Raw genomic sequence first — 25,077 nt, forward strand, 5'->3', positions numbered from 1 at the left:
TAGCGAGATAGATGTAGTGTTCACGTACACTAAGGTGGCTGACAATAGTTTCAGCTTTTTCCATCACGTAATACTTTTAAGAAAAAATTATGGTATCACACAAATGTCCAATCTATTTACAATACAGCTTGTTAGATACACCTTTAGCTTTAAGTGATTATAACTCAAGAACAAGCTAGGTGCGGGCCCCTGCTTTATCGAATTTTCTAAAAAACGTTCTGTGGAGAGGTTTCATAGCCACCTTAAATTTCGAGCCTGGTTTTGAGTAACAAGCACTCACAGATAAAAGTAAGGGCGTTTCTAACAGGTTTTATGGTTGCTATGGTAACCTATTATGCCATAAAGATTACTATTATCATTGGTTGGCTGATGGCTGGGTGTTTTTGTGATACCGACATTGTAGCATTACTTGATAAGAGAAGTAGTATTGTCCGGTCAAAGTATAGCTGATGGAAAAGTGCTGGAGACTGTTGCCAGCCACCTTAATCAGTCAACACAATCAGTTGTATACAATGTGAAAAAAATATTTACATATATGAAGACTAATCATCATTTCATATGTTCCTTTCCAATGTGAAAATATGTCGTAACTATGTTAAAGTGGGAGAAGTATTTGCTACTTTAGGGTTAAGAACTTAAAACTTTGTGCTCTTTTCTCTTTCCGTTACATTTGCAAAAAAAAAAATGTTCTCATAGCAATGTGGTTTTTGGTTTTGTCGATTACTTCAGAAGTGATGAGATTAAAAATAGAGCGCGTTTGATCTCTTTCACAATTGCATTGGAAGTTAATTTTGTCATAGGAATCTCAGTATTGTTCATTAGTAAAATCCATTAGTCAACATTGTTCCCTACAACTGCTTGAAACACCACCTCACTGGGTTAGGCTAGCTCTTTCCGCAGCCCAGCTTTGGCCTTCCCTCTGTCACGCATCGCTCCGCTCTATTACTCTCTTTTCCGAGAGTGTGGCGCCGCGTGACAAAGAAAGGGCCAGAACGGGACCAGCGCTTTCCACTAACCGCGGGATGGTTACGGAATGCTTTCCCAGAACGCGTCAGTTTCGCTAGGCCTTTGAGTTCTCAGCGTGGCCAAGTCCAACAACGATAAAAAGAATCCCTCACCCCTTCATCTCCTGTTGGTGGGCTAGGCAATTCGTTTTTAAGAAACTGCGTACGAAATCAACATCAAGATGAGGGAAAACATGAACGATGACAATAACAATGTGAATTTATCAGCATTTAATGAGCGCTACAGTTGGTTACATGTTAGACTATTAAAAAGCATTAACAGCCAATAGTAAAAAAAAACATGTGAGGCAGAAGACTGTTGTAAAGCGAGGACAAAAACCAGAACCAAAAGAATACATGTATTCACATGTTCGAAAATAATTGCACTTATTTGCGTCTGGTGACGATGACCGTGTCCGTTCCATTTACTTCCGTTTGCCGTTATTGGTTGGATTGCAAACTTTGGCGTTTTTAACTCTGAGTGATTGAAAACTTCTCGACATTTACCACTGGTATTAGTACAATAGCAAAATACCGAGAACAGAGATGGTTTTGACCAGTCGCCTCCAAAAGATTACTACCACACATCTTCACCCTGTTGACTACACAACAGAGCTGTTAATCAACACACTGAATATTGTAAGTAAGGTTACATGGTTGAAATATTAAAACTGACTTATCACCATTTAATTGGCAGTTAATTACCGTCTAGTAAAAACCATATAAGCCAAGAAAACAAAGATTAAATAAGTGCAGACAGAAGACCTTCACATTCTAAGAGCAAACATGGTTTTTTTCTCTGTGATAGTGATTGAAAACTCCTCGACATTTACCACTGGTATTTGCACAATAGCAGAACACCGAGAACAGAGATGGTTTTAACCAGTCGCTAACAAAGGCAACTACCACACATCTTCACCCCGTTGACTACACAACAGAGCTGTTAAGCAACACACTGGATATTGTAAGGTTACATGGTTAAAATATATCACCATTTAATTGGCACTATCACGCTGTTAAGTAAAAAGCATTAAAAGCCAAAAAACAAAGATTGACATAGTGTGGCAGAAGACTTTCATATTCCAAAAGGAAACATGCTGTTCTTCCAATCAATTATGAGGTGAAATTTTCCCGCTCTTAGCACCAGCTATAGATTATGTTCCTTGTTGTTGTAATTTTGCTGGGCTCACTCCGTTATTTCCACTCACATTTTGGGATTGACTGAACAAATTTCTTCAGAAAACTGCTCTCCACTTGTATTTGCACACTGGCAAAAATGCCAAGTGGTCTCCCGTCACGTTGGGGGAAACGTTCATCCAAAGGCAACTACCACACGTTAACTCTGTTGGTACAAAGCCGTCAATCGACCTATATTATTACAAGTTAGGTAATGTAAAGTAAAACTTTATTTAAACAGGGTAGTCCGTTCAGCTCAAAGGCTGGTATCCATTGGGGCCCTGTATAAATAACATCAGGATAAAAATCTAATTACAATACTAAAATACTAAAATACCATGGTTACTTGGATTATATAGCATAATGGGTGAATGATCAAACGTTATATTCTATTAATATTATTCGTGAGTGAAGTAAGAATCACATGGAAGAAAAGCAGCTATGTTAAAACCTTTCTACTCTTAACTGAAAACCATTTAGAATGACGATCAATGTGGTTTTCTTCAGAAAACGCACTCATCGCGAAATCATCAAAAAACGAGAACAAGGTATCTGATGTCAGAAGAAACAAAATCGGTCTAACTCGACAAAGTTTGAAGCAATTTACTCTGTATTAACATTGCTTGAACACTTTTCTTGCCAAGGAAACTAACTTTTCTATTACACAATATCTATGCATTTATTGACGTTTGACGCCTTCAAAATTTTCATTACAACAAACTGGATGTTTTTTTAAACATCCGTGTTTCTACAAATTTGAATTACGTTTATCCTTTTATTCATTTACATGTAGAGCTTAAACCCAAACATGTTTAAGCTAAAACTCAAGGAACGCTAGGAAGTGGCTAGTGCAAATATAGTGTGAACAAGTTTTAAGACAAACTGCAACTAGCAACCGTAATAGTCTACAATACTGGAAGAACAAAATGTTAACAGTGACTGACAAAACAAAATACTTCTAGGACACTTCATTGTATAAGTGGTATATAAAAAAAAAAAAACAGATAAACAAGGGAAGGGAAGAAATTTAGTTTTGTGAGACGATTTTGCAGACGAAATGAAATGATCTCATGTTATTTTCAAAAAGGTTGAAAAAAGAGACCGACAGACCATGTACACTAAAACACAAGATTTTTGATTTTGTGGATCAATTTCAGATAGACTAAAACGCAACTAAACGCATAAACAGCTTGTGTGGATGTGGGATTTTTATGTTTTCAACACCAAATTCTACAAATATTTATTCAAAATTCCCAAATTAGGTTAATGACCCTCGTTCTAATTTAACACATCAAATTTAGTGTATATATACAGCAAAACCACAACTGCAAGGGCGTGGCTAGGGGGTCCTGGGGTCCCCTTCATCCCCCTTTTGTAAGTCTTCTTTTAACCAAACAACCTGCAACAGGTGGCAAAAACGACATGACAATCTGGTAAGCACCCTCACTTTGACAGAGTGCGACTCTCCTGGTTACGCCCCTGAACTGATAAATAATCCCATTTTAGAACTCCTCCTTGACATATTGTAAAAGATAGTTTTTAGAAAGCAGTCTTTCTGTAAACAATGGACCAAATAGTTGACATCGATCTTGTTTCAGCACAAAGTAACTGATACAAGAAGCATTTTAGCTCCACGTCAGGTGTGAAATAAATAAGACAGTTGGCTTTCACTCACTGTGTACAATAGATTCCAGTTATTTAACCTGGGGGATGTGTAGGGCGTCTTGACCTCACTGAGCCATGAGAAGAACAAAAGAGTTTTGAAATGTTTTTTAAAAAGCTTATAACAAATACCGTTTGGTAGCTGGCATATTCGTGAAACCCAACTACCCTGTTACGCTTACATGGGAGACAACAAGGACGTAATAAGTCTCATGTACCACGTTCAGAGTAAATAAAGTCCATACACTCATTGAAAAGTGCAAAGATTCGAACGACTTTACGAAGAGCTAACCCCCGGGTTCTAGACCAACTAGTCTGCACTATTATTTGACAATTTAGCCAGCAGACGTGAAAAGCCATGCAGCTGAGGAAGTATTATGTTCAGTCTATTTTACTCTGTGAAAAGACATTTTCAATCGTAATCTTGATTTACGTTAATGAAATTGAAGCTATCTTTGTTCCTTATTGCACTACACCTATGGAATGAACCCGCTATCAAGAATATTGATTCACCTAAAAAGAAATTATATCCACACGCTGCCTAATTCCTAAAGTTATCGTGATATTATAAGTCGAGAGGCTGATTCGCAGTTTGCTTGCATACAAGTCAGTACAAAGTAATACCTGGACTGGCACGCACAAATATACGTCATGCTCTTTATAACTACAAAATATAAAAGCATTTAATTAATTACATGCTCCGCGACACACAACTTGAGTAAATATGATACAAAACGTTTGTACATGTCTTAACAAATTACGTATTTAAGAAACAAAAACCTTTATTGTTAGAAAAATATAACACGCAAAACGCCTCATCTAGTCTACTTCAAAAAGACCGTCTATAATTTTGTAGTCAACAACTAAGAAAAGAAACAAAAGAAGCCAAGACTGTGCCTTAACTATTAACTATTTTCCATGACAAACAGCTCTCGAGAAAGAAACTGGATCTCACTCACATGGGGAAGCAATATGTTCCTCTACGCTTTAGAAATTAGTTTCATGGCCTGGTCCACCATCCCCTCCTGGGTTACTAGCTTGGGGTGTCTCCTTAGTGCTGGTACCTGGTTCTTGACTGTTACTATTTTCAGGCGCCGGAGCAGCCTGGCTTCCAGCAGCTGGTCCCTGACTGTTGTTACTGTCCGGCAATGTAGCATTCCCCTTCAGAAACTGACTGATGTCAGCATATTGAGTTTCAGCATAAGGTTCGGGCTTTTTGATCGGGGGTAGAGCTTGAGGTGAGGTGGACACTTTAGGAAGTTCTTGCATTTGATGGGAGTCACCCAAGTCAGTATAGAGAACCTCACCAGGCTTGGGTTTCTGTTTCAAGTGAATATGTAAAAATAAATTATTTTCCATCGCTTCTAGTCAAGGACAACCGATGTCTCGCATCACACTCTCAGTCCATACATGGCTTGACTTAAGAAGCACTACTAAGATATCTCTGAATGACTTTTTCTCTCATTCGATCAATAAGAGAGTCTGTGCTTTCTATGTCAACGACACGGACTTTGTTAAACGGAATATCAGACGCTTCTGCTGTGTAGGATGAAATATCATTTTTATATTGAGGTACAGAGGCGAAATGATGATAAAGCCCATTGTCATTGTTACGAATTGAAATAGTGCAAAACGTAACGGTAACAGAATACATGTACATAAGGAGATGTGACATCGTGGAAAACATTCATGAAGTCATTCTTGTCCGTTAACATTTTCTTTCCTATTTATTTTTCGTTCTTCGTTTTTCCTGCCATTATCAGTGATTTTCCTCCCCTTGCACTTCTTTGCGGATGGCTTCTTCGTCTTGGGCTAAGCCCATCCATTTTTCTGCACGATCGATATAAGGTTGTGTATATATGTCTTTGATGAGATCTTAAAGAGAGGCTTAGTAAGGCATTTTCGATAGTAGGTCCTGGGGTCAATCCCAGGTGCGGGCTACGAAATTTGTTTGTTTTCTTTTTTTGTAATCTTTTCGGTGAGATCTTAGAAATAAAATACTGAGCCCAGCGTGGAATCACTTTATCACAAGGACAGCAATGCGACCACGCCAAACCGTCCAAGTAAAGGTCTGTTCAGCGAGGTTAGCACTCGGTTGGGTGACCAAATAAGAATACCCCGTGTCGTAATGATTTTTTTTCGTTTCTGTTTTTATTTTCTTCCGTTCCCAAGGAGATAATAGTGGCTGACTGCAGATCTCCCAGCCCTGTGTGATGTCACTTCTTTTTATCAACTATTTGCTGCTATCATTTCGCCATGCCAATATTTTAATTTACAGTACCGTAAAAATTATAGCGAAACGCAGCATTCTAATTCTCCTCATTCTCCCTTCCGTTTCCCGTCTAAAATTCTAATCACGGCTTAATCATTCGAAAATTTATACAGTTAATCAACCTTGTGATTTTCAATATCTTCTTTTCCGACAGCCTGGTACAGTCAAATCGGTATTAAGCGGACACCTTCGGGAAATGCAGTACTATAATAGACCAATTTCGATATAGTAAAATTCATCCCAAAACAATAGAACTCAGTACGAGGCTGTGGGGAATAACTACAGAGTTTGTGGGGTTCATTCCCCAGAGCCTCGTGCTGAGGTCGATTGTGTTAGGCGGAATCTTAATATATCGAAATTGGTCTATTAGCCTCTGCATGAGACGTTCGTTCACGGTAAATCATTCACTCAGTCAGAAAATCGTTTCATCTGCACCTCGAAAGCCTTAAAGATTGGTCAGCGGATTCACAAAAAAGTCTACCAGGAAGCGAAGGAAGAAGCGAAGCAGCGAAGGAGTGAATGCCCCATCCATACCTACAACTTGGAAATACTATTTACCGGGTTAAAAATGAGTTCGATGTGGGTACAGAATATTCCAAAGGAAACTGAGGCTTCCCTTGCAGCCAATCTCGTTTCTGATTTAAGTGATCCAAGTAGTTTGTGCCTTCATGCGGAGTTAAAAACTGAAAAAGGTTAATCCAAGCCAGAAACAAGATAGTCTTGGTTTTTGGATGGCTCATTTCACTTTGCAAACTTGAGCCTTGCCTACCAGCCTGCCAGATGGAATAAACACTGCCAAACCCGATTCAGGTTCCCACCCTGCATATCTGGGACATTCAGATTTCAATATAACATTAGTTGGTCTCTATGGATGGAGAGGAAAACCGGAGGAAGTCCAACCTGGGCTGGAAGAGAAGAATTGAATGCTGCCATATCAAACTGTAGGACGAGCCTCGACCGTAGCCTTAGTTTTCTGCCCTTCTCATGAAGAAAGGTTAGATTTGTTCTACTGTATTGACTTCTATTGACCAGAAGGCTTTGTAGCAATAAATTACAAAAAAGGATTAATTTGGAGTCAGAGGAAAATAGTTCTTTAAAGCGGCATAATTTAGATTATATGACATTGTTAGCCAATGCGGGCTATGGCATTACACTGTGTTACGTTATACACATTCCTAAGACATTACTTCTGTGTTAAATTAAAATAGCATTGAGCTGGCTACCCGTGGGGAGGAAAAAGTTGGAAGACCAAGACCGACTTGGTGCAGAATGGCTCAGAAGTAAAGGAGTGAGGAGTTGGGATGGAAAAGTGGAGAGGAGGCTCGCAAAGTGGCTGTAAACCGGAGCAAGTGGCGAAGAATCGCCGAAGCCCTATGTGTCACCTAGACACAGAAAGGATAGATAACGATGATGATGATGACATTTAATTACAGCGTCACTAAACTGCAGCAACGAATAAGAAGAGGAAACAAAAGAAGAAAAGTCGTTGGCATACCTTTTTCGATGTTTTCGACATGTTAACTGGTGCATAAGTGGCCTCTGGAGGTGGTTCAGCTTGTGGCTTTTGCTCTTCATCTTTCTTATCTTTCTTCTTTCCTTTTTTCGCAGACTTATCAACAACAGCTTCGTCAGGAATAGCTGCAGGACCAGATGCTCCCTGGTGTTTTGCCGTATCAGTCATTTCTGGGCCCCCAGCTTGTGCACGCCTGTTGTTGACTTTGTCGTCTCCTGGAGTGGTATTTTCTCTGGAAATGAAATATTGGAAGACATTTTAAAATGAAAAAAAAAGAAAAAAAGAAAGAAAGAAAGAAAGAAAGAAAGAAAGAAAGAAAGAAAGAAAGAAAGAAAGAAAGAAAGAAAGAAAGAAAGAAAGAAAGAAAGAAAGAAAGAAAGGAAGGAAGGAAGGAAGGAAGGAAGGAAGGAAGGAAGAAAGAAAGAAAGAAAGAGAATCAACATTGTTTTTCCATACGTAGCAGATGCTCCCTGGTGTTCTGTCGTATTAGTCATTTCTGGGCTCCAAGCTTGTGCAGGCCTGTTGTTGACATTGTTGTCTCCTGCAGTGGTATTCTCTCTGGAAATGAAATATTGGAAGACATTTTAAAATGAAAAAAAAAAAAAAAAAAAAAAAAAAAAAAAGAAAGAGAATCAACATTGTTTTTTCATCTTTTAAAGACCACTATATTTTTTAAAGTGAGGAGGACGTTTCAGTTTGACGTAAACAGAGTGTTTGTATAACTCTGATTAAATTATAACTAATTTTATTTGTCTATTTATTTGCATCTATCAATATTTATCTACTTTATCGCAGTTTTTACCTCTATACATTTTTAGTACTTTTTAGTTTTCAATTGTTTCATAGCTCACTATTGTAATGCGCAGGTGATCATATATTCATGTAACCTGCGCAGTATAAATTATTATCAGTAATATTATCATTATTTCTAATTGTTGTTGTTGTTGTTGTTATTATTATTGTATGAAAAGACGGCAAGCCGAATGGTTAGGGCGGCGGACCTAAAATCCGGAGATCGCAGGCTTAGGTCTCGTTCTGACCACTAGCTGGGGCTATTCTCAGTAGTCGCGGTAGTCTTCTTAACCATATACTTGCATACATGTTTATAAAGCAATACAGTCGAACCTCCCGTAAGCGACCACCTAAAATGTCAAGCCTAGATGGTCGCTTAAGGGAGGTGGTCGCTTACGATAGATTACACCATATTTGGTCAAAATTTTGCCTCATTAGCATATGGTAACTGAAGAGACTTACCCCAAGCTTTAAATGTTCTATTCGCGTGAAAAGTCAATTTCAAGAAAAATCTGGTACTTCCCATTGAGAAATTTCCGTCTCTTGCACAACCCGGGAATGGGATAATGTTACTATGTACTTATTGACTGAGTGGGAGGGCCGGACGGGAAAATATTTGGCTCGAGGTCAGAACGTACGGACCGAGAGACAAATATTTTCCCGTCCGGCCCGACCTTACTCAGTCAATAAGCATTTTATCATATGACCACTTAACGGTTGAACCTAAATAGGACGCGATTACATAACATCAGACGGCCGTACGTGGAAAAACTACAGAAAAGATTCTACTATGAAAACTCAGTGTCATTTATTTCTTCGCGTCGAACAAGAAACTCACAATTCATCGAAAAACACGACTCATTTTCTCATATTTGTTTTTCAATGTAAGTCTACAATTACAATTCATGCTAAAAAGAAAGTTGACATAAAGCTGTCAAAAATATGTCAAAACCATCAAAAACTTAGCGAGTGACAAAAGTTTGCTTCACGCTTTACTGAAATTGTTCACAAATTTTCTTCATCTGAAGACTCAAGAAAATGTCGGCGTCGTTTCAAGCTATTTGTAGACCTCTTGGACTCTCTTGAACAAGGGAGAACCACCAACTGAATATTAATGGCTTTGCGGTGTAGTAGAAATTCAAGCGAGTTTTATTTTCTGGGTTCGTACTCAGTTTTTTCTCTTCAAACAACACTGATGTAGAAACAATTTATCCTACTGTACACAAGGTATGTTTGTGATTTCTCTTCTCCCAACTCTGGAAACTCGAAGAAAAAATTTTTATCGTACTTTGTTTTCATCGCGACTTGCCGGTTTTCTTGCTTTTGACCCACGATGAATTCTTTGATGCTTTCCACTGAAAGAAGTTTCGCCTCAAGACTGTTTGCTTATTCCGAAGGTTAATTATCGGACAATTCATCCGGAAAAGTTGTTTTCTTGACCGCCTGTTTGCTTGTTGTTGGTTTCTGAGAAAGTTGTGAACTTCTTCAGTTGTGAGGACTGTTGACTTTCTTTCTGTGCTTTCGGAGTGAGATGGAAACTGAAGTAGTTCTGCATCGGACAGTTCGCCTGGGTAGTAAACTTCGCTCTCAGAATGTTCACTTTCATCACTCATTTTGAAGAGAACAAAATTTTGCAGCGACAAAATTGTTTTGTCATTAACTCGCATGAGTTTCTAGTAGGGCCGTACGCATTTCTAATAGGGCCGTACGTGTTTTTCCGGCCCTATCACTTCGACGCGTACGGCCCTCATACGGGACCTTTTTTCTTATGGTTTTCCAAGGAAATTGCGCGCGGGGCCGTACGGGTCATATGATAAACCACCTTATTATCCAATTTCTGCTCTATTATCTGTCAAGTGGTCGCTTACGGGAGTTAAAAACAAAAGAAAATTTCAAACTTTTAGTTCTAAAAGTGGTCGTGGTCGCTTTCGAGAGGTGGTCGCTTACAAGAGGTTCCAAATATAGTGATTTGACTGGGAAACTTTTGGTATTTTGGAAAACCGCTCGCTGGGGAGAGGTGGTCGCAACCGGAAGTTCGACTGTATTGCCTTCACTGAGTATATTAAGCACAATTATATGGCAAATATTTGTTTCACTTTCAGAACGAAATTGCGTCAGTTTTCAGTTGTGTCGTATTCTGTTTAGTCTTATTCAGCTTCTGCTTACAATTTTGAGCTCATTCAATAGTTTTTATACATTTACTAACGTTTTCTTTTTCTAAAACATGTTTGGTATCAAACTTTGTATATAACTTAGTAGAGTTAAGACATTGTTTTAATCTGTGGTTCAGTATTTACTAAACTTGATTGACAACTAGATCACATGGAATAAAATAAAAAGAAAAGAAAAAATGTGCTTACGATGATTCTGCAGATGTTGAAGGGTGAACTGTAATGAAAAAATAAGAATGGAACAGAATTACTCCCAAGCAAGACAACCTTTAAACTAAAAATGCCTACGTTGCAGTCGGGATGGACATCAGTAATATAAATTCAAAGTTGTATTTAACACCGACCCTATTGAAACGTTAAAACAACAGTTATAGCAACTTACAATATTCCAAGTATTTACAGGTCACCCGAGTGATTTGTTATGCCGCACAGTATTCGTATTTCGTTTCCTTTGGCTGGCTTAGCACGCGCAGAGTTGTGAACCGTGAGATTGCAAGTAATGAGCCAAATCGAAGTTTCAAGAGTTAGTGTAGTGTGCATGCGTTTTTATCCTTATTTGTTCTCTTCTTTTGTTTTCTTTTTCAAAAACAAGAGAACTTTTAGGGATAAAAATGCATGCACACTGCATTAATTCTTGACACTCCGATTTGGCTTATTTCAGTTGGCTTTTTAAACCGAAACGAAACGTTTTTCTATGGGTTGCTATAACTGTTGTTTCAACGTGTCAATGGGTCAGTGTCAAACACAACTTGAATGTATATTACCGAAGACAACCTTAACTGAACAGTGACCACTGACTAAAATCAATATTCTCCATACAAAACTAATACAAATTCAGGCAGAAAGCCCACGAAAATACACCAAGTTAGCTGTACGTCTTTAATACCACTTTATCACAAATTACAGGTAACATGGAACACAATGTATATCGAGCATCGATACTTCCTGTGTAACTAACGAAACTGATGGGCTGCGTCCACTGGCAAGTGAAACACTTCGCTGTTTATCATCCTGAAGTTGATAAATGTAAATGTACTGCGGTAACGAGTTAGTAAAGCTTCAATTGCCCGCCAACGCAGCCCAACAGTTTCTTTAGAAACTAGTACCCTTACGTCACTTAAGAACTGAAAAGGCACAACAACAGTGTTTACAAGAAACTACACAACAGTCAAAACTGGTCAAGCTCTCCTTCAGGAGGGTGATAAGGAGGTATGGAATTCATCAACGAAAATTTGATTTCTTTTCTTCGTTTCAATCTTCGATTACAACTTTTTATTTTTTATTTTAATTGAATTTAGCTCTTCTTACCGGAGCAGGAGGTCGGTATGGGAGAATCTTGACCGAAGTCGTGAGTACAGGATGAACGTAGTGAGGTCTGTACACACAACCGAGGTCAAGATTCTCCCATACAGACTGAATAGGCTCAGTTAATAAGATGTTTATTACATGGCACAAACAAGAACAATTTAATTCTTTTAATGTAACTGGTTTGTACTAACTGACACTTTGCTTGTGAACGGAGAGGAGCTGAATTTAATTCCGCCAAAGTTTGACTCGTCCTCTTTACTTCTTTTTTCTCATCAGGCTTTTTGGCACTTCCACAAATAAATATTGCTCGATGAAAACAGTCAATAATTTTGCATTTTAGTTTGCAACTTTTCACTGCAAAACATCACCGGTCTAGATGCCGGTCTAGATGGGAAAATCTAGACCGCTTTCAATATCGATTTCAGCCCATCAAATTCGTTAATTTGGTTGTTCCCAGTCCTTGTGAGACAGAGCCATATAATAAAGTTTAATATTAAACCGCAACCTGATTTAACAGCTCGAACGTTGACTGAATTACAAGCAATAAATGAAACTAAAAGCAAAAGTATATTGACTAATCCTACTCACCTCTGGTGTCTTCCCGACATTTCCTCCTCTTTTCTACCCAGCATGCAATGATACCGACAATGATACCGACAATGATATAAATGACGACCAATCCCGCAAGAACAATGACAATTACGATCACCAAATTAACTAAACAAACAAGCAAACAAACAGTGCAAGAATTACATGACCTGCGTAGCAAGCGTTCCTGTACAAAGGAGCTTTTCCGCATTCTGACCGTGCTAATATCGGAGCAAGAACAAAAATTCGACAAAGCAGGGGGTGGTGGGGCGAGAGAGAGGAAACGCTTGCCCGCAAACTCCTCGATTTTAAACTACCTGTTCGCCCATGAACGGGGCTCCTGATCGGTGTGGCGTGGTCATCTTGATTGACAAGTGTATCAACTTCGCTTGAATGATACCAAGAATAATTCGGGCGTAACTTGCACAATGTCGTGGAGGAAGGTTTGTGACATTGTGCCCGGGCTTTGTGCTAGCCTTAGCGAAGATTTATTAGACTTGACGTGCATGATAGTTATTCGATTTTACTCAGACGACACCATCTGTTAGAGGATAGATACTTGGTGACTCTATTACCCGCTGAATTCAGCAAAAGCTTTTTAAGACCTTTCAGCTGCTGTTAATTAACGATCGTGCGCGAAGATCAAACAGGAACCAGGGAAGGAGAACCAATCTTTGATAGTCTTATTTGGCAACCTCGCTTAGCTTTACAGAGTCGTTTTTCGTGTCCAGATGACCGAAAAGACCGAATTTTAGAAGCCAGTGACTGGTTGTTGTTTTCCCTGCAAAAGCGAATTTACTCACGCTGACATTTTTCAAACAAAAGCTTCCGATTTCCGGGTGAGTCTATAATTCAACAGTTTAATATTTTTTTAGCCGCAAGAGAATGAAATGACCATCAAGCTAATGAACGGTTAGAGTTAAACCACAAGAAAGCTGGTCTTAAGCCGAACATTTGTGTTATTGCCCTTTAAATGAGTATGTAAATACATGTAGCCGTGGCACAGCTTGGTGACAAGGTTGTCAGTCAATAAATGAACTCAACCGTGAAAACCAGTGGGCGTTTTTCAAAATCGAAGGGTTTGCGGGCAAGCGTTCTCTCCCTCGCCACCACCCCTTCTTCATCGAGTTTTGCTCTCGCCCCAACTTACGCTTTACGCTTGCTATGTAGGCTAAGGATTACATTAGGGAAAAATCTAGAAATATACTGCAATAACAACAATTAAATACCCTAAAGAAAGTGGGACGCGAGGCGTCTGAAAAGACAACAATTTTAGAGACTTCCTCCACGATATCATAAATAGTAAATCACTCAGTTATTACAAAAAAATTATCTTTATTGACGCCTGTCTCTCTACCTCTTCAGGTTTACCTGGCTATTCCAAAAGCCAAATAATGCTTAGACTACAGGTAGTCGGTGTTAATTTCTAAAATCGTCCGCGCGATTGAAAAAGTAAGGGAAAGAAACGGGAGGGGAATGGGCGTCTCTCGCCACTCGCAGTCTGCATGATGCTCTAAAAGTAATGGAAACACTACTGGACCTACCCTAATCTATCCAAATGCTACTGGTAAAAAGAAACAACGGCGATTATTTTCAGACAAACACCTGATATTAAAAACACGTATGATACCAACACGGTTTGTATGAATCACAATTTGAGTTTCCTAGATAATAAATAACTGAATACGCCATGCCTCGTGACACTTACTGTCGCAATCTTCCTTTTTGAAAAATCCACTACAACCTGGTTCTGGAAAAGACCAGATATTTATTAATCAATATAAACTTAACTATGAGGTGCTGGTTTCCTTGGAAATATGAGTACGGCTGAACGAAATGTACACAGTACGATCATATCGTGCACCCGGCCAGAGTGTGTTTGCTAAATGCTTTGTCTGTGTCCTTTCTTCTCCTCAAAATAGTTTCTAACAGAAATAAACCCAACTAAAATATTTGGAAAATCAAAAAAGCTGTAGATCACACACCGACTTCTAATTTTCCAGCTAGCGCTGCCAGCTGTGTTTTAGTTCGGTGGGTATCGTTGTCCATCATTTGAACAAGCACAAACACAATATTATGAGACATTGATTATACAAAGCTTTTAGGCAGTTGCTACACCGTTTAACCAAACTAGGACTAAAACTTTCCAAATTTAAAACGAGTGTCTCGCTGCGTGGGAGTCCAACGTAAGAAGAAAGAAATGTAATGTTTGAGTGTCGTTGGGAACACGATAAATTGTTGGCTGAAGAGAGGGGGGCGGGGGGGGGGGGGGAATTAGTCGAGGTCTGCGTCTAGAAAAAGACCTTTATAAAATGTCTGTACTATTGTAAATGCAGCAGTATACTTGGTAAACTTACGTAGCCAAGTGAACTGATTACAAATAACTATTATTCTACAGTGCTACGTCTCGTACGGCTGCCACTTGAGACAACTGAGTTTTTCATTAACTTTTGACATCTTTTTAACAAATTTTGCTAGCTTCTATTTGAACCGGCCAACCAAAACATGGGAACCGTCGAGGGCAGAAATATTAAATTGTCAAATTGTCAAATTCATCATTCACTCTCAAGGAAATTTCTTAAGTCTCAGCCTGCGAACGTTTGAAACCGGCTCCAAGTTATCGCAATTGATTGGCCATGGGTAACGAAAGGCATCACAAGTCAAAAGTAAAGTCCGCATACGAGTTAAGTGGCCCATTAGGTCGGGGCTTATCTCCGGTTTCAGTAGCATGAAACAACTAGGAGTATTTGTGCTCCTCCCTGGATGAGATGCTAGTCAATCACATGGTTAACCCTCAGCATTAAACTCCCTGGTACTCATTAATACACCTGGGTGGAGAGAGGGACTGTGAGAGTTAAGTGTCTTAATCAAGAACACAACATAGTGTTCCCGGCCAGGACTCGACCTGGACCGCCCGATCGGGAGTTGAGCACTAACACCATGAGACCACCAAGCCTACACAGTTGTCAAAAAGATGTCAAAAAGTGTCAAAACTAATAAAAAACTTGTCTAGGTGGCAACGGTAAGGCACGTAGAAGTGAAAGCTGCTAGGAAAATAAAACCAAGATACTGTACTTTTTGTGCCTGGTGTGCCCGTGGGTGGAGGAGAAATTTGCTCAATGGAATTGGGATCGACTTTGAACCCATCAAAATTGTCTTCTTTTGCGGCTGTTTTCAGAACATTCAACACCTCATTAACCACTTTACTTTGGTTGAATTTCATCTCGAAATCTATGATCACACTGCCACACCTAAAAAACAAAAAGAGGATCGCACTTTACCTGTGAATAACCTAGAGTCACAGGAATGGCACTAAATTCCTGAGTTTTCACCATTATCGGGCACAAGCTATATCTTTTACAATTATTAACAGCGCTTCGTGGCACCACTACAGCATCTCATACTGTATGTTACCTGTTTTACGGGGGTGCAAAATTTGTCGAAATAATTAATGTCACGGTTACAAAAACATCAAATACAGTGGGACCCACTTAACACAGACACCAAAGGGGCAAGCAAAAGTGTCTGTACTATCCAGGTATCCAAGTTAAGCAATCTCTCAGAATAAATGTCACGAACAGAAGTTCTATCGACACAAAGATCAAACCTAAGCAAACCTAGAGCGACAATAAAAGAGACAAAGTAGTTCCAACTCATGGTTCGTACTTCCACAATATCCATGTTCCAAAACACCTTTTCTCAAAAACCAAAGATATCGGATTATAGTTTCAGTTACCGTGATCATACTAATGCTGGGTGAAACATCGCAGAGCGACACTAGTTTCTCCGCCGCTAATTTCCGTTTTAGCTTACATTTGATGATTGGGGTAACTCTATCGTTAACATTTAAGAAAGTCACGTTTTATAATTAAATTTTGCGGAGAATTGGCGGACCAACCTGGTAGTGTAGTGGGGACGTTATGAAACAGAAGTTTCGGGTTCGATACTGGCTGGTTACTGACAAATTTTCGTTTTTCTTTAATTTCTAAGTGTCGCGAAAATGGCATCGACCGTTTACGAAACAGACAACTGCTTGTCCGCCATCTTGCTGAACCGGTGCTTAGATGACGTCAACAAATATCGGCACATCCGGCCTGTTACAAGGAGCATTTAGATTGGTTGTTTAGAGTAGTATTAATCTAATAGACCTTTCCCGCATTCCACTTCAGTGCGTTCGAACAATAGTACCAGAGCGAGGTTGGGGTGCACATTTTCATACATTTACTGTATTTTTGCCGACTCGGCGCCATTGTTTGTTGGAATGCGGGAAAGGTCTAATGGTCTGAAATACATACACCGCCCATCTACCCATTCACCAATCCATTTAACCCTGACTTGCCCACTAAGAGGCATTTATTTTCTAAAAAAAATAACTCAAAAAGTTTCTCACAAAAAAGAGTATACACTAAGTAAATGAGGCTGTGAGTGCGCAATTTTTCGTTATTTGTAAGCCTTTGGAAAAGGATATATCATACCTAGTGTCAACAGCTTGGGCGGATAAACAGCCCAGGTGTCTGACACGTTCACAAGCCGTAAAAGAAAAAGATAACCAAAAATAACTAAGTTACTATATTTAGAGTCATCTATCCTGGTCGAATTGGAATTTGGAGTGTTGGTTTTTGTGGAGGGAGGAAAACTGGAGAGCCCAGAGAAAAACCCTCGGAGAAAGGCGAGAGCCAATAACAAACTCAACCCACAAATGGTCCCGGGCCAGAATCCAACCCGGGCCACATTGGTGGAAGACAGGCGCTCTCACAACTACACCATCCCTGCTCCCCATATTGACTTACTCAAAACCATCTACTGACAGCATAGAAAGTTTCCAATGTGCATATACATTACGTGTGCAAGGTTCTGTAACTATAACACAACACCACACCGCCCATCACAGCGAAATGCAACACAACGCAATGCAACCAAACACTACCGTACCAAACAATACAACACAACCAAAAACACATCACGTAACACAACACAACGTATAGGAAAGTAACAACAAACACAACACCACAGAGGAACATAACGGAAAGCGGCGAGCTGCACATTTTACAAGGTTTCCAAGGTTCCGAAACAATAGAAAAAGAACACAAAAAAATGCCCCTAGTCTTAAGAACAAAAGAGGTGTAGATTTACAAGAACGAATGAAAATTGAGGTTTTAAAGTGGTGCAGATCAGCTGAACGTAAAGGAACAACAATAGACCACGCCAGATAACAGAACAACAACGTAAAGATAACAAATACAAATACAACAAAACACAACACCACACACAATTATCCATAGTATATATTTAGCAAGATAAATAATTATGTAAAACTGTTAAAACTATTGCTACCCAAATACAGGAACAAAGTAGCTGCACTATTAAATTACGGTACAAATTGCAGGGGGCTTTTAAAACGGCATTTAAGTCTTTATAACTAGAGCCTGAAAGCTCTTGCAGTTTAAGCTATTTTATGGATTGATTGTCAGCCACATGCAAAACTTACCAAACTGGGAAATCTTTTCTCCACGTCTAATCGTTTATCACAGCTTATATCTATGGTCGCCATCGCATTAATGGTTCTTTCTACAAATGGATTACAAATTAAACACACATACTTATCACCCAAAAAATACAAATACTTTCCGATAACTAGTAAGTGCCCGGTCAGAGTAGAAAAATTCTTATGTCACGTCTATAAAGCTCCTTATTCAAAAGGTCTGAGAGAAGACCCTTTGACTGTAACACATGATGGCACCATACATTGCTTCAACCTCAAAATCTATGTAACAACATAATTTTATTTTAACTTGTTGATAGTGAGTTCACATTATATGTAGACATAATTATATTAGAGCTTGATAGTGTTGAACGAATTTCAAATCTTAGACGTACAGCAATTAATTTGTCACAAGGCAAACAACCATGATAACCTAGATTTGATAGATCCCATTTAGTGACATGGACAGTAAAACAATTTGCATACCACCATGCCAGAATGACTGGTGGACCGAATGACTACATGCAGCATATCTTGTAGTTCATGTTGTATTAATAATAATGATGATGATGATAATAATAATAATAATAAATCCAAAAAAAATATGCAGCATATCCTTATAGTTGCCTACTTAAAAGAACAGTGTAAGCATCATATCAAGTCACCATTAGGAGGGGGAGTGAGCAGCTTAGTAGAGTTCCTAGCTTCTCTAACAAACAAAGGTAATTAAGTGATATGGGCCTGAAGCAGAACCTTGCTGAACAAAGCAGATTGAAAAAATTTGCATCTCTAGTTTGCTCGAAACAGCATGCACAGAGCCTACCTTAAGTCATGGCTCGAACAGTTTTGGTCAAACAAATTCAAGGTCTTTTCAAGGACACAAAATAAGTTTCCAAGCAGGAAAACTTGCTGCTCAGAATCTTGGAGACATCTGTGATGTCTCCCTAAAGATTTTTGAAGGCCCATAGCAGAATTTAGTGTACTATCTAAATGCATGATCTAACAATCACTGTTTACCTTAACAGTCTTTCACGGAATCTAGCTTTGCAGTTAGTCTTTCTTAAATGTATTTTCAGTTCACGATTTTTATCCCAGGGCGCCTTTCTTAGAGCACTGGATTGAATAAAAAATGCAACACTCAATTTCGAGAACTTCTTAACACTTGTCTAAAAATTCAAAGACTTTGAAGGGACTTTGGCCGATTCAAGGACTTCTCAACACAAAGCTGAAATTAGACTGTATACGAACAATTTTTGTGTTGCTTACACGAAGTGTAAACCACGCAATGTCATGATCCAAATCATTTATTCCACGATTTGCCATGGTGAGCAGAGTGCTTGTCCCATGGTTTACTGGAGAGCCTGGGTACGGGTTTGTCGAACACCTTAAGGTTTGAAGTCGGCCGTTTTTGCTTTTGTAAATATGTTGTCTTTTGCCTATCGGCTTTTGCTCACTCGTAGATGAAAGCTGGGAGAGGTATTTATGACTGTGGTCATGTATCCATTACAACAACAAGGTTGGCGAGGTCAAAGAATTCATACAAGAGGCCTGGGAAGACGATCGTGTTTAGCAGATGTGGAAATTAAGCTCGCAGCTTTTTTTCTTGGCTAGAGAATTTGATGGTTTGCCACATTTTGGCCTCATTGTTTCTGTGTTTTATTTTGAACATACACATTAAAATTCTGGCTGCATCGAATTCTGCGTCGAAACCCGTGATTTGATTTGTATTTTAAAATACTTTAAGCACGAAATTCGCATTGCCTTATCTTTTGATTTTGTTGTCGTTTACACTTCATTTCTTTTGTATTCCATGCAGTTCGACCAGAGTGACAATTTCTTCACAGATGGTATCCAAGTCAACCTACCTGTACAATTGAGTAAATATAAGCTACTCTGAAATATTTTAGTGATGGATGGAGAAATTAAGTCCAAGAGACTGTGAAGATCTACTTTTTGCAAGAGAGATATACTTTCCAATCATGACAAACATAAGCCATGCCAAACATGCATGGTGGCTGGTGATGTAGAGTTTTGGCTTCTAAAAATGAGAGATTTAAACAAAGCGAGATCAAAACTCGAAATAATTATAAATAGGAGAATATGTGGTACTTGTCAACATAAGTATGTTTTGCAATCATTGCAAAAATCTTTTAGAAGAGATATATCTGCAGTCCTTTTGAATATCACTGCATTGCTAGTGAGATTAGCACAAACAATTACCATGATATATTGAACAAAATATCGTGATTTGTGTTTCCAAGAAAGAAAATTATTGCTATTTTACTTGCGTTCACGACAATATGTAGTACCCTTATTATTGTATTGCATCAAGCTGGGGTGCAACTCTCTACAGTTGACTAAACTAAAGGGTGCACATTTTTTCAGGCTAGAGGTACCATAAAACTTAACAGGGCAGGGATTAATTTATTTCATTAATTTATCCAATCAACCTACACACTTCAGAACTCAATTCCACTTGGTTACGTAAACAAAATCATGACTGAATCTATCAGGCCACTATGGGAGATGATGCTGAGTTTAATTAGTTCCTAAAATCCTCACTTTCAAAGTGAGGCTGCCTGTGTAACCTTTGCTACCAAAATGAGACTTCAATAACAAAGACTGGCTAATAAGCCTCATCTTGAAAATGAGGATTTCAGGAACTCACAACGTATAGCATGCTGCTGTATCAATCCCTGTAACCATCAATTTATGCCACCACAATATATTAGTGCCAAAACAAATCCCCTTACCTTTAGTGGTTGGTTTTGATGAGGTGGGTGTACTTTGTACTAGTTTTGCTGTGATTAGGAAAATAATACACCTTTAATAAAGCCTCCAACTGGGGGGGGGGGGGGGGGGGGGAGAAATACTATATGTTTTTTTGGGGGCAGGAGTGCCCACTCTGACCCAAGAACCCTCACCCTTTACCACTCCATGTTCAGCTGCAATTTTGCCACCCTAGCTATTCTGGTTGTATGTCTTTGTGATATGTGTGTAACAAAAGACTACGCTTTGTGAGATAAGAGTGACCTTGCGTGGTGCGAACCTGACTTGTTTCAACAGCCTTTAATAATAGACCAATAATTGCAAGTTCACCGACACGGTTTATCTCTAGATTACTTAATCCACGAGTTTGGCCATGGGTCTCCTTTGATTCTTTCTGGAAATTAATTTTCAAGGAAACGTTGCACAAGAGAGTACAACCCTGGTGATTGTTTTTGTTCAGAGATGATGGCTCACACCATTATCCCTATAATATCTGAGGTAAAAAAAAAAAAGGGCTTAATGGTTTCCTTCTGTTTTAAGTTAGATCCCCTGTGCCGACCGAACAATTCAAGCATGCCAAATGAACATTTTGATTCAAAACAAAAATTGTTATATAATTATATTATAAATGATGAACTAGTTAGCAGGGCAAAACATGAAGGGAATTATTATGTTTGTTACAAAATTTTTCAGGTATGGACCTCCTTTAATTTAATAATCAAAGAATAAGTGCCAGGACTGCCTTATCTCATAATATTAGCTATAGTGTCTGAAGGCTTGCAAAATAACTTATTACCAAACAAAACCATACAACTTACCAACACGTAGCTGAACCGTGAGAGTAACACTTCCTAAATAGTTTTCAGCAAGGCAAGTATACCATCCACTGTCATTCAACACAGTCTCAAGAAACTCCAGAGGGTTGGTGGTACTTATCACAGTGCCTAACGATGTGTCATTTCCCTTGTACCAGGTGATATTGGCATGAGGATTTCCAAGTACTGGGCAATAAATTGATGCTGAATCTCCTTCAGGCACATCAATAGTGTGATTTTTCCCGGTATCCGTTGGTGGGTCTTAAAAGACAAAACAAAGGGAAAACATATATTTAAGCCTTTAATCTCAGTAAAATAAAGAATGTTGCCTGAAGTGCAACTTTGATATCACAAACATGCCTGCAATTGGTGCAGAATGTTCAGTTTACTTTCCCGAACTCTGCTGTAGAATCTAATTGGAATATTTTGAATTTCTGAGTTTTGGACTTTTAACCAAATATATTAACACTACACAATGAGCCAATTATCATTATATTGTTATAAACCAGTCCTGAAACATCAAAGGCTGCAGCAAGTAGTGTGTTAGCATACCTTTAGTTTACCACATCATACAATGTATCTGACCGAATGTAGAGGGAATTCAATCATAAAACACTTCAAAATATTACACTTTATTAGCATATGTATGAGAGTGAGTTTCTCATGTCATCACAAAGTTCGTTCATAATATCAAGGTTGCACAGTACAGTTGCGAGGTAAACTCGACAGTTGCTCCTGGAGCCAACATGGCAACAAAAGCTGTCATATTTTCCAGTTGCTGTATTTTGAATGTGTCTGAGCCAAACTAAAACAATCCTCACTTTCCATACAAATTTCTGGCCAGTGACTATCAAATGGTCATACAACTTATAATTATTTCTTCATGTCTTAAATGGCTATTTTCTTCTAAAATGCCTCCATGTATAAGTGATAATTTGGTCATTACGCTAACAATGGAATGCTCTGAAATCTGGTATGCTAAATTTGCTTCCTCATATAAGGACCAGAAAAGAGTGTCTGTTCTTTCTCCGCATGTGGAAACACTTATGTCATTGTTCTTCTTTAGACTCAACAGGAACTTATGTTTCAGTTTCCATCTCTGCTCCCTGCAAGTTGCCTGCCAATAGTTTAATACACTTTCTAGGAGGCATGGCATCTCCATGGTTGAAAAATCCCAGATAGTTTGTCAAATGAGCTCTAACTTGGCTGCCATGTAAGCATTCCATGGGTTTGGCCAACAAATACCAGTGGTGTGTATAACAGGATAGAAAACATTTCCCTTTTAGAGGAATTTTTGACTAAATGGTCAATGCCCATGGCCTGTGGGTTTTCCAGTACTAGCACCACTACTAACAGTGTATACGTATATGCAATGAGGTTGTTTTATCCAAATTACAATGGTAAGTTGTATCTCAACAATATCTTATAATATATTATGGAGGACTAAGACAGTGAACATAAAACTAAAGCAGCTGTTCAGGAAAAAAAAAGAACACTATTCCTACCTTGAGACCATTTAATTTATGACATACACATTATAGGGAATCATACAACCATGATAAAATAAAAGAGAGGTCTAAAGCAAAAACAAAACAAAACAAGCAAACAGATATGGCACGCCTTTTGTTTAATGACAAAGTACATGAGGTGAAAATGTACACATAAAAAAGACTAAAATCTTCTCCTTAAGTTACAAATTATTATAGACCTCTACAAAGTACAAGCTAGTACAAGACAAAGTTTTCAACCACCAGGCCACATTGGGACTGCTTACAGTAATTGAGCAGACTACAAATGCTTTTTGTGGTATAGAAAAGTTACAACAAGAGAAGTGTGTAAATTCGTCCCCAATAAGTCAAACAAGGCAACCAAGGCAACCTGCATGTAGCTCTAAGACCTCCACAGAATTCAGAAACTTTTTATCTTTAACAGTTACATTTCCACACAAGTAAGAAATTACAGCAAAAAGGACACTATAATGATAACAGTAACATCATGTGAACTACGGACAAAAATTATAACAACACGGGGAGTAAAACAAAGAACAGTTTAAGCCGTGTTGTGTTGGTCGTGTTGTTCGGAAGCCTGGTTAACACTACTTAACCCAAGTATAAATTTGTCTTGCATACAAATATCATCGAAATAGCAGCGACATGAAAGTGAGTCGCTTAAATCGCTTTATTTCTGCTAAAATTATTCTTATTTTGTATCTTTGTGTCACGGAAAACCGGTGTCGAAAAGCATTCACCAACAATAATTAATTACTCATCAGGGAGTTTAAACTCGAGCGCCGTATTGTCAAACAAACTGAATGTCTTCAAGCGAGCGACGACTCAAAACCAGTCCAGAATCAGGACAGCTCAAACCAAATGGATCAAACATGGACACATGTGCTTATGGATTTCAGGTGTTGCTCTACATCACGATATTGAGCCAAACTCAGGCCCGACCGCAAAGCCGAAGTGTTCTTCTTGCAACAAGACTGTCAGGAAGAATCAGGCGGCCATATTGTGCAAAGGCTGCAAAAGAAACTATCACGGCATGTGTGTGGGGCTACGAAGGGACGACACTAAAAAACTTCACAACTTTCAGGCAGACTGGAAATGTTTGACTTGTTCTCTACCACAGTTTAGCGATTCATTCTTCGATTCGTTTAATTCAAGCGAACTTTCAGATCGTGGGCGTTTAAACGATGCGAATAGTGGCTTCTTCGACACTTTGCACAGATATGCAAATAAGAACTTTATTATCGGAAGTTTCAACATAAACGCTCTCGCTGGAAAATTCTGTGAACTTCAGGACTGGATCGAAACGTTCGACATTTTGTGTCTACAAGAAACGAAGATAGATGCATCATTTCCAGATTCTCAGTTCGCGGTCAAAGGATATGAATGTTACCGTAAGGATCGCAAGAAAGGCGGTGGAGGTATTTTATTGTATGTTCGCAAATCCATTCCTTCAAGCCAAGTGAGAATTAGAAGCAAAGCAGTGGAAGCAATACTCGTCGACATTCAACTTGGACAGCGACTTATGTCTTAACTTAATGTTTACAAACCACCGTCAGTAAAAAAAACCAGACGTTTACGAGCGACATGTGCGAAATTTTAGACGCAGCAATTTCAAACCGCGCTAGTGTGTTATGTTTGGGGGATCTCAATTGCGATATTCTAAAACCACAAGACAGCGGGAAACAAGGTCGAGCTTTCTTAGATATCTGTGACATCTACGGCTTGGACGATCTCATAAAGGAGCCAACAAGGATTTCAATTTCTTGAGAGTCTTCCTTGGACATCATAGCAACAAATTCTCCGACATCTGCATTAAAATCAGGAACAATAGAGACAGGCCTGAGTGATCACAAACTGGTCTACACTATTCTTAACAAGAAATTATCCAAACCAGAGACCGTTTTTACGAAAGGCAGGTGTTTTAAAAGCTTCGATGCGAATGCTTTTAATAAGGACCTTGCATGTGTGCTGTTTAATGTGGCGTATGTGTTCGAAGACATCAATGACATCTGTTGGG

The 25,077-nt window shown here is 38.8% G+C and overlaps 1 protein-coding gene across 1 annotated transcript in view; it reads right to left on the reverse strand.

Moving 5' to 3' along the window:
- Positions 1 to 1,220: 1,220 nt before the first annotated feature.
- LOC110047881 (uncharacterized) overlaps positions 1,221 to 25,077 on the reverse strand; it is a 60,408-nt gene continuing 36,551 nt past the window's right edge. Inside the window, exons 6-16 of the mRNA XM_089294297.1 lie at positions 21,556 to 21,813; positions 20,722 to 20,769; positions 17,974 to 18,054; positions 16,962 to 17,016; positions 15,562 to 15,737; positions 14,195 to 14,236; positions 12,487 to 12,615; positions 10,780 to 10,807; positions 8,084 to 8,185; positions 7,610 to 7,859; positions 1,221 to 5,162 (exon numbers count right to left, since the gene is read on the reverse strand). Of these exons, the coding sequence (XP_089150423.1) occupies positions 4,830 to 5,162; positions 7,610 to 7,859; positions 8,084 to 8,185; positions 10,780 to 10,807; positions 12,487 to 12,615; positions 14,195 to 14,236; positions 15,562 to 15,737; positions 16,962 to 17,016; positions 17,974 to 18,054; positions 20,722 to 20,769; positions 21,556 to 21,813 (1,502 nt within the window). The 3' untranslated portion in view covers positions 1,221 to 4,829. The remainder of the gene's footprint in view (positions 5,163 to 7,609; positions 7,860 to 8,083; positions 8,186 to 10,779; positions 10,808 to 12,486; positions 12,616 to 14,194; positions 14,237 to 15,561; positions 15,738 to 16,961; positions 17,017 to 17,973; positions 18,055 to 20,721; positions 20,770 to 21,555; positions 21,814 to 25,077) is intronic.

The sequence above is a fragment of the Orbicella faveolata genome, unplaced genomic scaffold (genome assembly GCF_042242905.1).
Source record: "Orbicella faveolata isolate gen_17 unplaced genomic scaffold, um_ofav_v1 contig_25, whole genome shotgun sequence".
NCBI lineage: Eukaryota > Metazoa > Cnidaria > Anthozoa > Scleractinia > Merulinidae > Orbicella > Orbicella faveolata.